Source organism: Talpa occidentalis, unplaced genomic scaffold (genome assembly GCF_014898055.3).
Source record: "Talpa occidentalis isolate TD23 unplaced genomic scaffold, MPIMG_talOcc4v2.1 talOcc4.15, whole genome shotgun sequence".
In the NCBI taxonomy this organism is placed as follows: Eukaryota; Metazoa; Chordata; class Mammalia; order Eulipotyphla; family Talpidae; genus Talpa; species Talpa occidentalis.
The window spans coordinates 44,201,939-44,219,682 of NW_023601543.1; the positions used below are offsets into that span (position 1 = coordinate 44,201,939).

Here is a 17,744-nt window from a genome sequence, read left to right on the forward strand (position 1 = left end):
AAGAGTTCCTTTGATAGAATAAATTAGAGATTTAAATCCTCCATTCTAGAATTCTAGTTACTGAACCTATTTCCAAGAATTTTAAAAAATCTCTATGCTACCATAATGAGGCAGCTTGGGTAGAAGAAATTGCAAGCCAGTAAGATGATCTGCCCTAAGTCCTGTTTGAACAGATGGAGTAAATCATGGACTGGCTAGTCCTGTCCAAACAATATGGCCTACCACACTGACTATAAGGCACCATGATAGATAAAAAGCATTAGATTCTGACTGATGAGTACTTCACAAAACTTCCTGGAAGGAGAAAGCTGAGAGCCCACATGCCCGGTTGGAAGGTAACCAGTCTGCACATGCTGGGATAACCCAAGCGAGAACAAGCTAGATGCTGCTCTCCTCCTCCCCACTTCTTGGACTTACCTTTTAAATAGCTCCTCCTAACTCTCTTCAGGGAGCCAGGCTATATTCTCCTTTCCCAAACTGGCTCCTTCATGCATGAGTCTCTCTAATAAAGTTGCCTGGTTCAACTATACCTAGAACTCTCTGGTGAATTCTTTCCCTACAGGGCAAAGGACCCACTCTTTTGGGTCAAGGCCCTGTAACAATATTGCACCATATTCTATAGTAAGATCAGTGAAATAAATTATCGGTTTAACCAATAAATAATTCATCAATAATTAATAAAGTATCAATAGATTATTAAATAATTATTTATTTAATCAATAATTACTAAATTATTGCTTTATTATTAAACCAATACCCCCCAAATGTTGGTTTATATCCTTCCCATACTAACAAATACCCTTATTTATAAATCCCACCATTTCAGGAACTATAGTTATCATAATAAGCTCACAATGATTAATAATCTAAATTGGCTTCAAAATAAACATACTAGCTAGCATTCCAGTTTTAATTAAAAAATTTCTTTTTTTTTTAAAGATTTATTTATTTATTTATACAAGCACTAGGTACAGTCAGAAGAATGGGAGGGTGAGAGAATTCACCAGAACGGGAAGCAGAACAGGCAGACTGACGAAACACACTGCTGAGGGGAGCAGCGGGCGGCAGGAGAGGTCTGCGCGCCATGTGGGACCCTCCTCCGGTGGCCGGGGAGCAGCCGGGGATCGAACCGGTGCTGCAGAGGCTGCGGGCAGCTTCGCAACCCAGCGCTCAACCCCTGCGCCACCGGGGAGTCCCTTTAATTAAAAAATTTCAACCCATGAATCATGGAAGAAAACATCAAACCTTTTTTTAACATAAGTCACTCTATGGTAACATAATATAGTAACAAGTATAACAATATAATATAGTAACAAGTATATTATAATACACTTACAATATATAATATACCTATAATAGCATATTATTAATCTGACTAATGATCAATTACAAAAAAATTGACTACGACAGCATCAATTGAAATAGGTCTTGTCATAACACTTGGACTCTCCCCATTTCACTTTTGAGTAAATACCCAAATTTACACACTACATCAGGCCTAATTTTATTAATGTGACAGAAACTCATACCACTGTCAATTTTACAAATTTCATCATCCATTAACCTAAATACGTTACTAATCATAACTATTCTATCAATTACAAAAGGGTGATGAGAAGGACTCAATCAAACCCAACTATGAAAAATCATTGCCTTGTCAGTTACTCACACAGGTTGAATAACAGCTATAATCTGTATCGAACCACATTAATTCTAATTTATTAATTTACATCACATAACACTACACTCATATTATTTATATATAATTCATCTACCACAACACTCTCATCTATATGAAATAAAACACCTGTAATTATTATATTTATTCTCACTATTATATTATCACTGGGAAGCCTCCCACTGTTACAGGACAGGGAAGGGGCACCCCAGAACCCCCAAACCTGCCTGCTCTAAATAGGTTCTGCCATCTGCCACATCAAGACAAAACATAGACTTTTAATGGAAAGGAACATTAATACAATTAGTGTTTAATATACACTAATGACAAAGAATATAGTTATAGTTTTGGGCCTCCCTGGTGGCACAAGGGGTTAAGCACCGCACTATGAAGCAATCCACAGCCTCTGCAGCACAAGTTCCATACCTGGCCGGCCAGGTGAGGCAGACCTCTCCTGTCTCACCAGCTGCTCCCCTCAGCAGTGTATTTCAGTCTGCCTGTTCTGTTCCCCACTCTGTCACTGGTGGATTCTCTCACCACCACCACCCTCCCCTACCCCCCGCATCTCTGGCCTGTACCCCAGCTCTTGTATGCGTAATAAATCTGTTAAAAAATATATATATAGTTTTTAAATCAAGTTACCCATCCCCTCGTGGGTAGAAGTTTACCCAAACAGGATTGATCCAAAGCAAGGCCCGAAAGCCTGCCACAAGTCTAAAGCACCTTCCGGCGGGGACACATAGAAAAGGGTCAGAAACAGACTATCTGGGAGGAAAAGAACAAAATCAAAACGAAGATAAAAGCTGCCACTGTTAACCTCCCCATGGGTCTCTCACCCACATCTGTTTTAACTAGTCCAGGACCAAGAAGCAAGCGCAGTTTCTTCCCCTTTTCCTGGGGCCCACCCTGTTACACCACTACTCTAAGGATTTCTACTTAAATGAATAATTATCTAGGAGATAACAAAACATAGTATTATTTTACCAACCCTAATATCCATTATAGCACTGCTTAATCTGTATTTCTACATACAACCCACTCAATGTTACTAACCAAAGGAGGAGTCAGTCCTCAGTGGTTTTTTTGCAGGTCTTTTATTGGGGTTACCAGGTACACAGCAGGCAGGGGTGCTGGGGGGCTGGGAGGCTGGCAGGCTTGCCAGCCTCCCAGCCCCCCAGCAAGTCTCCACTCTATCTGGGCTCTCTGGCCTTCTCTGCTTCTCTTGGCTTCTGCTGCTTCTCCTCGGCTTCTGCTGGCGTCCCCGTGACACCGCCCTTAAAAGCACAGTCTTAGCCCAGGTGAATCCCATCTACCTATGCCCACACCCTACTCCAGGTGCCCGCCATCAGGCATGCATTCAGGACTGTAGAGATCCATCATTAATCCTAATGGCGGGAGGGCAGAAAAGCCTGACATTTTCTTTACCCTACACCCACCTCCATTACCCCTTCCTTTCCTATAACCACTAACTATCCTTATGATGTTTTATTTAGGCCTGAATAATCTTTTTATGATCACTGATCATAATATCAACATTACTTCTTCCATTAAACACCAATATTATCAGTACTGAATTAGGAATTTAGGTTAGCACTGACCAAAAAACCCGGAACAAATATTATTCACTTAATTCCTGAAATTAAGCGTTGCCAGGACCATCCTATAACTGAATGCAAATCAAACACTTTTGAGCTAAATACAGACTAAATCGGTGGGCTTCCATCCCAGGAAATTTTAGTTAACATCTGAATATCCTCGTTAACTGGCTTCAGTCCCTTTCTCCAGCATTTAGGAGAGAAAGAACTGAAGCTGTTACTTTGAATTTGCAATTCAATACGTTATTCACACCAGAGCTTAGCAAAGTGAGGGCTCAACCTCTGCCTTTAGGTTTAACACCTAATGCTTGCTTAGCCATCTTAACTATGATCATAAACCACTGATGACTCTCAACAAACTATACAGATATCAGTATTTTATATCTGCTATTCAATGCCTAAATTGGAACAATAGTTGCCTTAAGGCTTTTAATCCAGGTCGAACTAGGTTAACCTGGAGCTTTGCTAATCAAATCTACAATGCAGTTGTAACCGCCCCTGTATTTGTAATAATTTTCTTCACGATTATGCCCATTATAATTGTAAGATTTGGAAAATCATTAGTTCCATTAATAATTGGAACACCACAAATAAATGTGAGTTTCCACCATCACTCTTACTTCTACTCTCATCAATAGTTAAAGCAGGTACTGTAAAACAGTACACCTAACAATCCAACTCCTGCAGGAGCTTCCACAGACCTAATTGACCTAATTATTTTCCCCCTTCATTTAGCAAGGTGTATCCTCAATTTGAGGTGCGATTACTATTACTAAAGTTATTAATATAAACCCCTCAGCCATATTAAACATCATTATTTATTTAATCCATCCTAATTATGGCCATATATAATCACTCCCCATCTTAGCAACCAGATGCCAGTCAGTGCATCATTAACAGACCACAATCTAAACACCACATTTTTTATGAGAATGGTTTGATTCATGACTCTTCTTTCCTACAAATTAATAAATGTAAGAAGGTGACCATTGCTTGATTAAACCAAGAATCAAATTATAGCTTTAAGAAAACATTTTTTTCTTCATAATCTTGACTCTTCTACTTTGATATCCTGTTCCAAGGATGGCCCTGTACAAACAATTCTTTACTAAGAATAATAATGATTGCTAACACTTCTTATATGCAGGCTTTTCTAAGCTCATTACACATATTTATATCTCAAAACAATCCTAAGATATAGTTATGACTGGGCTTATCCTACAGACAAGGAAACTAAGGCACAAGAGTCAAATAACTGAAAGTCTCACATCTAGAAAGTGGTGAAACTGACAATTGATTCTAGGCTGTGTGGTCCAAGTCTGCAACAATAATCTTCAAATTCAGACTATCCATGACAAGAAAAAATTCTGTATGTGCAAGCACAACTTTCTCTGATCTTGAGGGAAGAGATCTAATTTTATATCAACGCATATTCTGATCCTTCAGTTATCCAGAAGTTTATATCCTTATTCTACCAGGCTTCAAGATAATTTCACATATCACTATACATTATTTAGGAAAAAAGTATTTGTCAGGTATATAGGAATAGCTTGTCATGATATCTCTTGGTTTCCTAAGCTTTATTGTATGAGTCCACTACATAATTACAGTAGTAATTACAGACAATGAACATATTTTACATTACCTACTACAATTATTGCCATCAAACATGAATAAAAGTACTTAGTTGACTAGCAATCCTCCATGGAGCCATGTTAAATGACTACCAGCCATACTATGAGCCCTAGGACGTCAATAATCAAGTAGTTCTACCTATAAAAAAAATTCAAATATTAATTTTGCCTGGAGACATCCTACATTCATGGGTTGTTCCCTCCCTAGGCCTACAAACAGATGCTATTCCAGGGTGCCTTAATCAAACAACCCTATTCTCAACATGACCAGGTTTATACTACAGACAACACTCACAAATTATAGTTCTCAAATTAGTTCAACTAAATTATTTTTTAAATGATCTGCATCTAGAATATGAAAACATTAAGTCAAATAGCATTACCCTTTTAAGTTAAAGACTAAGAATTTTAACCTTCCCTAAGTATGCCACCAGCTAGATAGAGCAACATGATGCATTACATATCACCAATATATCAATAATTATAGTGCTATTTATTACATTTCAATTAAAAATTTCCCCAAAATTTAGCCTTCAAACTCAGAAATAAAAACAAACAAAACATCAAAATATCGCACTCCTTGACCAACAAAATGAAAGAATATTTTTCTTTCATTACCAACAATAGTGTAGTAAGCTCCCCTCCACTTCTCGACAAGAAAAAAAAAACTTCCCATATTTTACCTGACAAACAGGAATGTTGTGGCCCAGTGGCAGCCATCCAGAAAATAAATGAGGGGCAATCCCGACCCTAAACTGTATTTCCACACCAGTTCTTCTATCTTTCATTTCTACCTACTCTTTCCCCCTCCAAAAGATCCCCTGAAAAATTCTACCACAGGACCATTCCTAATAGTTATATACTTACTGCCACCCAAGGAACATGCCTTTCTAGAGGAGGAATGTTGTCATTATGTTAACCAGGGTGGATAATGTCCAACATAAAAAAACTTTAAGAAGGAGCCACCAGAGTTGGAGAGACATGCCCTGGGAGTGGAGGAGAGCTACAAGGGGGCCCTGCAATGGCTGCTGCCTTTCCTGGAGCCCTCGGGTGCTGTATTTCTTATTCTCCTCATTGGACATTGCATGCTCAATTTTATTGTTAAATTTATCTCCTCTCAACTGGAGACTATTAAATGCCAACTACCTCTCCAAGAATGAAAACTGTCAGCCAAAACACCCCACCCGTTGGACTGGGATCCTACACCTCCTTCCAGAACCAACAGGAACAACCAACTGTCAGAAAAACCATATCCTAGGCCCCTTAGGAGGGGACAGCTCCGAATCCATCCCAGCCTGAAGCAGTTACAGAAGATTAACTCCCCAAATGATTTCAGGCTGGTTATGTTGGGATGGAGGTGGGTGTGGGGGTATTCCTGATGGAAGCTTAGATCAAAAACTGTAAGGTGGAAATTTCACAAGACCAGGAGCCAGAGGTGGAGCTAGGAATGATCAAGCTAATGGATAAGCAGGCTACTGAGGGCCTGCCTCCTTGGTGGTGTAGGGGTTAAGTCGCAGTGCTATCACCACTATGACCTGAATTCATCCCTGGCCAGGTTGTTAACCCAGTGTTAAAATAAAAGAATATTTAGTCCACTCCCTGCCCCAAGGAACATCCATCCCATCCTACTTATTTCTAGCTTAGTAATTATCAAAAACATTAGTCTATTTATTCAACTAATAGCAAATCTCAAACATATACTTTAGGCCTCATTTATCACAATTTCCCTAGAGATTTACTTCATATTATTGCAAGTCTAAGAATATCACAAAACATCATTCACCATTTCAGATGAAGTTTATGGTTCAATATTCTTCATAATCACAGGTTTCCATAAACTACATGTAATTATTGAATCTATTTTTCTTATTGTGTTCTTCCTATGTCAATTAAAATTCATTTCACAGCTAATCATTACTTTGGATTTGAAGCAGAAGTTTACACTGACATTTCCTAGATTAGTTTGACTATTTTTATGTACCAATCTATTAATGAGAATCATATTCTTTTAGTACTAAATAGTACAACTGACTTCCAATCAATTTCAGTAGAATCCAGAAATAATAAATCTCTTAACACTATTCACTAATACACTACTAGCTTCACTATTTGCATTCTTTGCATTCTGACTATGACAAATACACAGAAAAATCAAGCCCATAATATCATGCAAAAACATCAGCACACCACACCCTACCTTTCTCCATAAAATTCTTCCTATGAGCTATTGCATTTCTAGTATTTGATCTAGAAATCACCTTTCTCCCACCCTTATCTTGAGAATCTCTAACAAGGAACCTAAAAATTGTAATTGCCATAAGATTAAAATCTCATCACCAGCTATAAACTTAGCTTATGAATAAATTCCAAAAGAACTAGAATTAACTAAATATAATTAGTTTAACTGAAACAAATTATTTCTAGGGCCTCCCTGGTGGCGCTGGGATTAAAGATAGCACTATCAAGCTATCGCCAGCCACTGCAGCATGAGTTCGATCCTAGGCCAGCCAGGGAGCTACCCACATGGTGCAGCAGACCTCTCCTGTCTTGCCCGCTGCTCCCCTCAGCAGTGTATTTCAGTCAGTCTGCCTGTTCTGCTCCCCACTCTCTCTGGTGAACCCTCTCACCTCCCGCACCTCTGGCTTACACCCCAGTTCTTGTATGTATAAATAAATAAATCTTTTTAAAAAAATAAAACAAATTATTTCTGCTGATTAAAATATAATAAATTTCATCATTATCAAATGTCCTTAGTTTATAATTAACACTATTCTAGTATTTACAATAACTCTTCTCATGAACAGTAACATATCAATTCCATTTAATATCTTCATTACTATGCTTAGAAGACCTAACATTGCTATTCATGATGGGAACTATTATAATTCTAAATACTCATTTTACATTAGCCAGTATAATACATATTTTTTAAGATTTATTTTTTTATTTATTTATGCGTACAAGAACTGGGGTACAGGCCAGAGGTGCGGGGGGAGGGTGAGAGGATTCACCAGAGACAGAGGGGGGAGCAGAATAGGCAGATCTACTGAAATACACTGCTGAGGGTAGAGGCAGGCGAGACAGGAGAGGTCTGCTGCGCCATGTGGGCTAGCTCCCAGGCTGGGGATAGAACTCATGCAGCAGTGGCTGGTAATAGCTTGATAGTGCTGAGACTTAACCCTTGCACCACCATGGAGGTCTACTACATATTATTTTATTAGTATTCACAGTCTGTGAAGTCACACAGTAGGAACATCATTATTATAGTGCCTGATACCTATGGTATCAAAATGGTATGGTATCTAATTATTATGGTGCCTGATACCTATGGTATCAAAATCTCCATCTTCTTCAATCCAAAAGATCATTATTCCAACCATTATATTAATATCACTAATAGGATTATCAAAAATAATATAATCTAAATTAATACTATAATTTAGTTTATTATTAGCTTTACCAGCTTGACCTAAATCAACTTAATAACAGCCCTAACTTTGAACTTTTCCATTAATCTTTTCTGACCTCCTATTAGAACCGCCACATACATTAGCAGCATGACTTCTTCCACTAATACTCACAGGAAGTCAATTACATTTGTTCAAAGAATCACCCACCCCAAAATCTTTATATTACAATACTAATTCTATTACATTCTTACTCATAACTTTTAATGCAACAGAACTGATCTTATTCTATATTTTATTCAAAGCTACATTAGTCCCAACCTCAATTATTGTTAGAAAAAAAATCAAACAAAATTATTAAATGCAGGGTCTTACTTATACACTAGCAGGCTTACTTCACCTCTTTTTTTTTTTTTGTTGGTTTTTTTTTTTTTTTTTTTTTGAGACATGTTTTATTTATTTATTTTATTTGTTTGTTTGTTTTGTTTATACATGCACTGGGTACAGTCAGAAGCGCGGGAGGGTGAGAGAATTCACCAGAGCCAGAGCGGGGAGCAGAGCAGGCAGAAGGACCGAGGTACACTGCTGAGGGGAGCAGCGGGCGGCAGGAGAAGTCTGCGCGCCATGTGGGATCCTCCTCCGGTGGCTGGGGAGCAGCCGGGGATCGAACCGGCACTGCAGAGGCTGCAGGCAGCTTTGCAACCCAGCGCTCAACCACTGTGCCACCGGGGAGGCCCCGGTTTTTTTTTTTTTTTTTTTTTTTTGTGGGACCCTCGCCGGTGGCCAGGGGAATGAACTGGCACTGCAGCGGCTGCGGGCAGCCTCGCAGCCCAGCGCTCAACCGCTGTGCCACGAGGGGAGGCCCCTTACTTCACTTCTTGTAGCACAAATCTTTATTCAAAATTTTCTAAGTTCATTAAACTAATAGCTCAATGTTGAACTCAAACACTATCATTTGATCTAATATTCCCTAAAACTAGCCTGCATAACAGCATTCATAGCAAAGATACCTGTCTATCGCCAACCCTTTTTACCACCCAAATCACATCTAGAAGCCTCCATTGCTGGATCCATAATGCCTGTGGTCTTATTACTGAAATTAGGTGACTCTGGTATATTGCTCATTTCAACAATACCAAATCCCTTAACATTACACAGTGTATCTTTTCCTAATATTAACAGGCTCCATTTGTTTATGTCAGACATAAAATCACTCATTGCATAGTCCTCTATCAGTCACACAGCACTAGTAATTATAGCTATTCTTACCCAAACACCAGGAAGCTATATAGAATAATTGTTCATTGTCTTTCATCATCATCATCATTATTATTTTGCTTGGCAAATTCAAACTACAAATTTACAAACTATAACCTAGCCTATGGATTACACACACTGCTTGACTAAGGACAGCATGATGATTAGTAGAAAGTCTCACTAATCTAATAGTCTAGGCTTACATCGAACAGTCAATCCAATTGGAGATAATCAGTAGTAATATTCTCATGGTCTAACAATCACTATTATTCTAAAAAGAAATTAACAGAGTAACCACCTTATATTCCCTCTACATATTAATCATAACGTGAAGCACATCTTTTACATGAGAAAATGTCTTCATAACCTACATCTGCTACTCCTTCTACTTTTATTACTTAACTCCAAAATTATTCTGGGGTCTATATACTACAGGTATAACTTAACAAAAACATTACACTGTGGATCTAACAATAGAAATGTAAACCTTTTTTTAAAGTTCTTTTTTTTTTTTTTACATTTTTAAAAAAAGATTTATTTATTTATTTATACAAGCACTGGGTACAGTCAGAAGCGCGGGCGGGTGAGAGAATTCACTAGAGCCAGAGCGGGGAACAGAATAGGCAGACAGATAAAGTACACTGCTGAAGGGAGCAGCGGGCAGGAGGAGAGGTCTGCGCGCCATGTGGGACCCTCCTCTGGTGGCCGGGGAGCAGCCGAGGATCGAACCGGTGCTGCAGAGGCTGCGGGCAGCTTCGCAACCCAGCGCTCAACCACTGCACCACCGGGGAGGCCCAGTAAACTTTGTTTTGATTGATTAAACTTTTTTTAATTTTCTTACATTGTTGTTCAGAAATGTCAACTTCTTACCTACTGAGAAAGTATGCAAGAACTACTAATTTCATGTACCCATATGTAATAATACAGCTTTTTCAAACTCTTAAAGGATAAAAACTAGGTTATAACCAAATACCAATTCAGATGAGGAAGACTCCACTCAAGACTTGCAGCCAGGAACACAAGGTTCCTCTCCCCTGCAGCCCCATTCACAAGATTTCCTTTCCAGTGAAACTATGGTGGTCATGATGGTCGATTTGTATTTCTGCTTATCTTACAAGAGGAGCAGGGCAGGTTTACAATAAAGGGACAAAAATACTCCTGCCCATTTTAAACAAGGCAAATAAATAAATAAATAAAAGCTCGGCAAGCTGTGTTTCAGAATGCAGGCCCAGAAGAGTGTTCACTGTCGAGGTGACTTCTCATTGCTTGGACGGAAAATAGCCATGGAACACAGAACTAAGATCCCTGACTCATGGTTAGACAGACAACATTCAGAAGTGAGGCATACTCTAGATCCTAATTCTAGTTACACCATGATTTAGCAGAAAGGAACAGACTATCAACAATGGTTCTTCAACCCCATAAGCACTGCCCAAAGCTCCATCCTGATTTGAGAGCCTTGCCTCCAGTCTCCTGCCAGAGGACCTCAAATTAAACCAGTTCTTTTCTCAAAAACTGATGGCATGTTTTTTGGCTTCTGTGCCATGGGGTAGTGGGCCCAAGTTCAGTAACACCAGGAGGAACAGGGCATCAGAGTTTCTCATGCAGTGACCCTACTTGCCTGTTGCCAAGGCAGAATCCGGGGGAAGTATGGTAGAAAGATAGGGGTTCCTTTCTGCCAAATAGCCTCCACTGGTTTAACCCCCACTGGTAACCACAGACTTTAACTGGGCCCTGATCATGCTTGCCCTATGTTGTGAGGAGAAAGAGGTTAACAGAGAGGAACTTTGGCAGCACCTTTCCCTCCACCAAGCACTCTGCTAATCAAAGACAGCTGTCAGAGAGAAACTTGCCATTCTCCCTACCCTCACCTTCAGAGACCAGGCTGAGTTTTTGCTTAAGGGAAGAAACAGACTTTAACAAAGATAGCTCCTAATCGCTTCCCAAAGGAAATTCATTTGCAAAATCATGGAGAAAGTAAAGCCTAGAAAAGTCCTGAAAAATGGTGAGGTTGTAGTAAGAGAGAAATGGGAAAAGATTCAAAACACTAACCTCTAGGTCAGCTAATGTGCAGGAGAGAACTAAGGATTAAGGAAACTGGGAAGAATCCTTCAGGGGTCAGAACAAATATCAAATACTGACCTCAGAAATGATTCCTTGAAAGGACCCTTAAGTTGATGGGGTTCAGTTTTAGAGTAGTTTATGCCCCACAGCGTTATGGAAAACAATCAGTTCACAGTAAAATGGGAGTTTGACAGCTATGTGCGAGCAGAGAGGACTAACAAAGCCAGTGACATCCGGGGGTGATTTGTGGGTGTATTCAAATTGCATCTTTCTGTGTAGTAACCTGTATCTGATGAGTTATGATGCCGTACCTCTGAATCACACAGTGTTGTAAACCAATGTTACCTCAATTAAAAAAAAAATGCACCTAAGGAGCAACATCAGGGGAGTAACCTATGCGAAAGCACACCCAAATGAGATACCCTTCACACCTACAGGGATGGTGAGAATTGGATGAAGTCAGATAATGACAAGTGTGGATGAATTAGAGGCCTCATTCACTGCTGATATGAGTGTAAAATGGGGCCGCCACTTTGGAAGAGTTCAGGGGTTTCTCAAACAATTAGAACAACAATAACGTGTTGAATATACACCTAGAGAAATGAAACATGTCTACACAGAAACTTGTACATGAACATTTTCCAAAACCATTCTTAATAGTTTAATGGTGGAAACAATCCAAATGTCCATCAATGGATAAACAGATAAACAAAATGTGTTATATTTGTACTATGGAATATTATATTATATTAATATTCACTAAAACAGGGATGAACCTTTGAGCTTTTTTTTTTTTGAAGATTTATTGCTTACAAGAACTGGGGTGGGGCCTCCCTGGTGGCACAAGGGGTTTAGCACAGCACCGTGAAGCTATCCGCACCCACTGCAGCATGAGTTTGATCCCCGGCCAGCCAGGGAGCTACCCACATGGCACAGCAGACATCTCCTCAGCAGTGTATTTCAGTCAGTCTGCCCTTTTTGTTCCCCACTCTGTCTCTGGTTAATCCTCTCACCCCCCCCCCACACACACACGCCTCTGGTCTGTACCCCAGTTCTTATATGCATCAATAAATACATCTTAAAAAAAAAAAAGAACTGGGGTATAGGCCAGAGGTGTGGGGTGTGAGAGGATTTATCAGAGACAGAACGGGGCGCACTCAAGGCGGATTCACTAAAACCTTCTGCTGAGGGGAGCAGCGGATGAGACAGGAGAGGTCTGCTGCGCCATATGTGGATCAGCTCCCTGGCCAGGGATTGAACTCAGGCCATCAATGTGATAGCACTGAGCCTTAACCCCCAGGCCACCAGAGAGGCCCTAAGTGTTAAGCTAACTGAAATAAGTCAATCATAAAAGATGATACATGATTCCATTCATATGAAATGTTCAAAACTGCTAAATCAATAGAGACAAAAAATAAATTAGTGGTTGCCTAGGGCTGGGCAAATGGGGTAAAGGGTTTTGGGCCTATGGCTAAAGCATATGGACTTGTTTAGGTGATGAAAATGTTATAAAACTGAGTAGGGTAATAGGTGCACATCTACTAAAAAGTAATGAATTGTACATTTTAAATGAATGAACTGAATGGTATATGAATTACATTTCAATAAATATGTCAAAGAAGAAATTAAGACATTTAGATTTTTAAAAAGCTGAGGGAGTTCATCTCTAATAAGCCTTCCCTACAAGAATTGCCAAAGAGCGTTTTCAGGCTAAGATGGCAGGACAATACACAGTAACTCAAAAGTACATGAAGAAATCTCACATTTAATCCTCCATTAGAAAAATCTTCTCTGGCGCGCATCTGCGCTCCGGCTGCTGCTGCTCCTGCTGGCCCCGCTGCTGCGGGCCGTGCCCGAGGAGGACCTGAGCCACCGGAACAAGGAGCCGCCGGCGCCTGCCCAGCAGCTGCAGCCGCAGCCCGCCGCGGGGCAGGGCCCCGAAGCCGCCCGGGCCGAGAAAGGATTTACACCAGTTGCTCCAGTTCATGCCAATAAAGAAGATCCAGCTACACAAACTAATTTGGGCTTTATCCATGCATTTGTCGCTGCCATATCAGTTATCATTGTGTCTGAACTGGGTGATAAGACATTTTTCATAGCCGCCATCATGGCGATGCGCTATAACCGATTGACAGTATTGGCTGGTGCTATGCTGGCCTTGGGCTTGATGACGTGCTTATCCGTTTTGTTTGGTTATGCCACCACAGTCATCCCCAGGGTGTATACATACTATGTCTCAACTGCTTTATTTGCCATTTTTGGCATTAGAATGCTTCGGGAAGGCTTAAAGATGAGTCCAGATGAGGGTCAAGAGGAACTGGAAGAAGTTCAAGCAGAATTAAAGAAAAAAGATGAAGAATTTCAACGAACCAAACTCTTAAATGGACCAGGTGATGTCAAGACAGGTACAAGCACAATGATACCTCAGAAAAAGTGGCTGCATTTTATTTCGCCCATCTTTGTTCAAGCTCTGACACTGACATTCTTAGCAGAGTGGGGTGATCGCTCCCATCTAACTACAATTGTTTTGGCAGCCAGAGAGGATCCCTATGGTGTAGCTGTGGGCGGAACAGTGGGACACTGCTTGTGCACAGGACTGGCAGTAATTGGAGGAAGAATGATAGCACAAAAAATCTCTGTCAGAACAGTGACAATCATAGGAGGCATCATATTTTTGGCGTTTGCATTTTCTGCACTATTTATAAGTCCTGAATCTGGTTTTTAACAAGCTACTTGTTCATTTGTATTTAGTATAAGATAGGTAACTCTATGTACATAGTGTACATTATAACTAAAAGTGATGGAAAAAACTGTATTTTGTAGCATTGATTTGTGAGTTTGACACATTTAATGAAAGTATTATGTCCTAAAGAAATAATCATTGATTCTATTTGCAACATGGATTTTGAAAAGAAACCTCATGTCTAAGTGTGGATTTCTCTTTTCTCCAGCATAATTATGTTCCTTTTATTGTTTGGGTGTTTTGTTTTTTGGGGTTTTTTTTGGAGGGGGGGAGGGATATGCAGAACCATTGTGCAGTGGGGTCTACCACTCAATTTTCTTCTAGCACTGACCCCTTTGTAAGGAATATAAATTTTCTCTTGGATCAGAGAGGTGTTTAAGCTGTTGACCTTAAGATTTTTCTTGGGAAGAATGAGTTTCTCTTTTAAAATCTTTCCTTGAGCCAATAAGCAGTAGTTTAATCAGAAACCTTTTCAAAATTAGCTTGTTATGTTTTAAAAAAGGCAAGAGAGATGTATTACTGTAATAGCAACATGACACAATTGTTTGCCAGGCCATTTGCTTTTTTTTTAAATTGGGTCGGAAGCCCAATATAAAAACAGTCAATATTTGACAATGTGGAATTACCAAATTAAAAGGAATGCTATGAGTGTATTCATATTTTTTTCTATATTGAATAAACAATGTAACATAGATGCAATGTAAATAAAAGTGGTATGACCAGTGGAAAAAAAAAAAAAAAAAGAAAAAAGAAAAATCTTCTCTGGCGCGCAGACCTCTCCCGCGGCGCCCGCTACTCCCATCCCCATCAGTCTGCCTGTTCTGCTCCCCGCTCTGGCTCTGGTGGAGTCTCTCACCCTCCCGCGCTTCTGACTGTACCCAGTGCTTGTATAAATAAATAGATAAATAAATAAATAAATCTTTAAAAAAAAGAGAGAAAGAAAAATCTTCTCTCTTTTTTTTTCTTTTGCCATTATGTTTTGTTCCATTAAATAGAAGTTATTTGCCCAAAAAAAGTATATGAGAAAATAAAGAATATGGGTAAGGGTAACTACAGGGGTAACTATAAAAACCACTATTATTGGGCCTCCCTGGTGGTACAAGGGATTATGCACCACTAAGAAGCAATCCGCAGCCTCTGGTTGTTTCCCGACCAGCCAGGGAGAAACCCACATGGCGCGGCAGACCTCTCCTGTCTTGCCGGCTGCTCCCTTCAGCAGTGTATTTCAGTTAATTTACCTGCTCTGCTCCCCACTCTGTCTCTGACAGATCCTCTCATGCCCCGCCCCCCCGCATCTCTGGCCTGTACCCCAGAACTTGCATACATACATACATAAATCTTAAAAAAAAACCACTATTATTGTATTTTTGGTTTACAATTCCTTATATTTTTCCTTATAACTGCAAACGAGATGGAAAAATTCACATGAATTGCAAGAAGCTCTGAATAGCCAAAATAATATTGAAAAAGAAAAAAACAGAGTTGGAGGACTGATACTATGCAATTTTAAAACTTACCACTGTCTACAGTAATCAAAATGGTGTGGTACTTACCACTGTCTACAGTAATCAAAATGGTGTGGTACTGGCATAAAGATAGGGACAAATGGAATAGATTGAAAGACCAGAAATAAACCCATACACCTAAGGGCAAGGAATTTAGATAAGGGTGCCAAGATCATTCAATGGGGAATGAATGAATACTCTCTTCAATAAATGGTGCTTGGAAAACTGGCTATGTACATGTAAAAAAATGAAGTTGGGGGCCTCCCCTGGTGGCACAGCGGTTGAGTGCTGGGCTGCGAGGCTACCCGCAGCCTCTGCAGCGCCAGTTCGTTACCCGGCCGCCAGCGAGGGTCCCACAAAAAAAAAAAAGAATGAAATTGGACTTCACATCATATACATAAAATAACTGAAAATGGATCGATTACATGAACATAAGGGTTAAAACCATAAAAAGCTTAGAAAAATACATAAGGGTAAATCTTCATGAACTTGGATTTGGCAAAGAATTCTCAGATTTCACACAAAAGGAAAAATTGGACTTCAAATTTAAAAAATATGTACACCAAAGGACATTATCAAGAAATTATTTTTAAAAAACCCTACAGAAAGGGGGGCAAGGGATTGCAAATCACATATATAACAGTCAACTATCCAGAATGTATAAAGAATTCTTACAACTTAACAACAAAACACCCAAATTAAAAAATGGGCAAAAGACTTAAAGAGACACTTCTACAAAAAAATATATAAATGGCTGACAAACACTGGAAATGTACTCCAAATCGTAAGTCATTAGGGAAGTGCAAATCAAAACCAAACAAAAGACCACTTCAAACACACTAAAATGATTGCAGTTTTTTTAAAAAACCAAAAACAGTAAAAAAGAAGTGTTTGTTAGGAAATTCTGTTTAACTTATGGTGAAATCACCAATTTCTCACAGATAAATGGCTGTATCATTTTGTAACCCAGCAATAATGTATGAGAGTTCCAATTTCTCCAGGTCCTTTGCCAACACTTATTTCTGGTTTGTTTGTTTGTTGTCAATTAGATTCTGCCCTCAATTTAGAAATTACTGATTCCAGGGCCTCCCCAGTGGCGCAGCGGTTGAGCGCTGGGTTGCGAAGCTGCCCGCAGCCTCTGCAGTGCCAGTTCGATCCCCGGCTGCTCCCCGGCCACTGGAGGAGGGTCCCACATGGCGCACAGACCTCTCCTGCCATGCCCGCTGCTCCCCTCAGCAGTGTACTTCGGTCCTTCTGCCTGTTCTGCTCCCAGCTCTGGCTCTGGTGAATTCTCTCACCCTCCCGACTGTACCCAGTGCTTATATAAATAAATAAATAAATCTTTTAAAAAATAAAAATAAAAAAATAAAGTATTTGACAATTTGAAAAAAAAAAAGAAATTACTGATTCCAGATGAATAAAAACTCATCTTTTTTATTGATTTTTTAAAAAAATTTCTTTAAATTTGTAAACAAAAAACCCATGTTAGAAGTTCATATGTCAAAAAGTTCAGAAATGCAAGGAAAAAATAATCATTGTTAAAAATAATAGTTACCAGGTCTCCCCGGTGGCACAGCGGTTGAGCGCTGGGTTGTGAGGCCGCCCACAGCCTCTGCAACACCGGTTCAATCCCCAGCCGCAGGGGAGGGTCCCAGATGGCCCTCAGACCTCTCCTGCCGCGCCCGCTGCTCCCCTCAGCAGTGTACTTCTTCATCAGTCTGCCTGTTCTGCTCCCCACTCTGGCTCTGGTGAATTCTCTCACCCTCCCGCACTTCTGACTGTACCCAGTGCTTGTATAAATAAATAAATAAATCTTTAAAAAAATAAATAATAGCTACCTCTGCGGATGAGGGAAGAGAGC

General features: G+C 39.8%; 1 protein-coding gene across 1 annotated transcript; it reads left to right on the forward strand.

Moving 5' to 3' along the window:
• Positions 1–11,788: 11,788 nt before the first annotated feature.
• On the forward strand, positions 11,789–14,784 carry LOC119245615 (transmembrane protein 165-like). The gene is made up of 2 exons (XM_037511639.2): positions 11,789–11,833; positions 13,416–14,784. Exons 1-2 carry the CDS (start codon positions 11,789–11,791, stop codon positions 14,358–14,360), a joined length of 990 nt encoding a protein of 329 aa, XP_037367536.1. The 3' UTR covers positions 14,361–14,784.
• The last annotated feature ends 2,960 nt before the right edge of the window (positions 14,785–17,744 follow it).

Excerpts from the sequence above, each read along its gene's own strand:
- LOC119245615 (XM_037511639.2), top strand. The coding sequence starts at position 11,789 with ATGGAAAACAATCAGTTCACAGTAAAATGGGAGTTTGACAGCTAT. Across the intron at positions 11,834-13,415 it reads AATGGGAGTTTGACAGCTAT|AAAAATCTTCTCTGGCGCGC; the intron begins GTGCGAGCAGAG and ends ATCCTCCATTAG.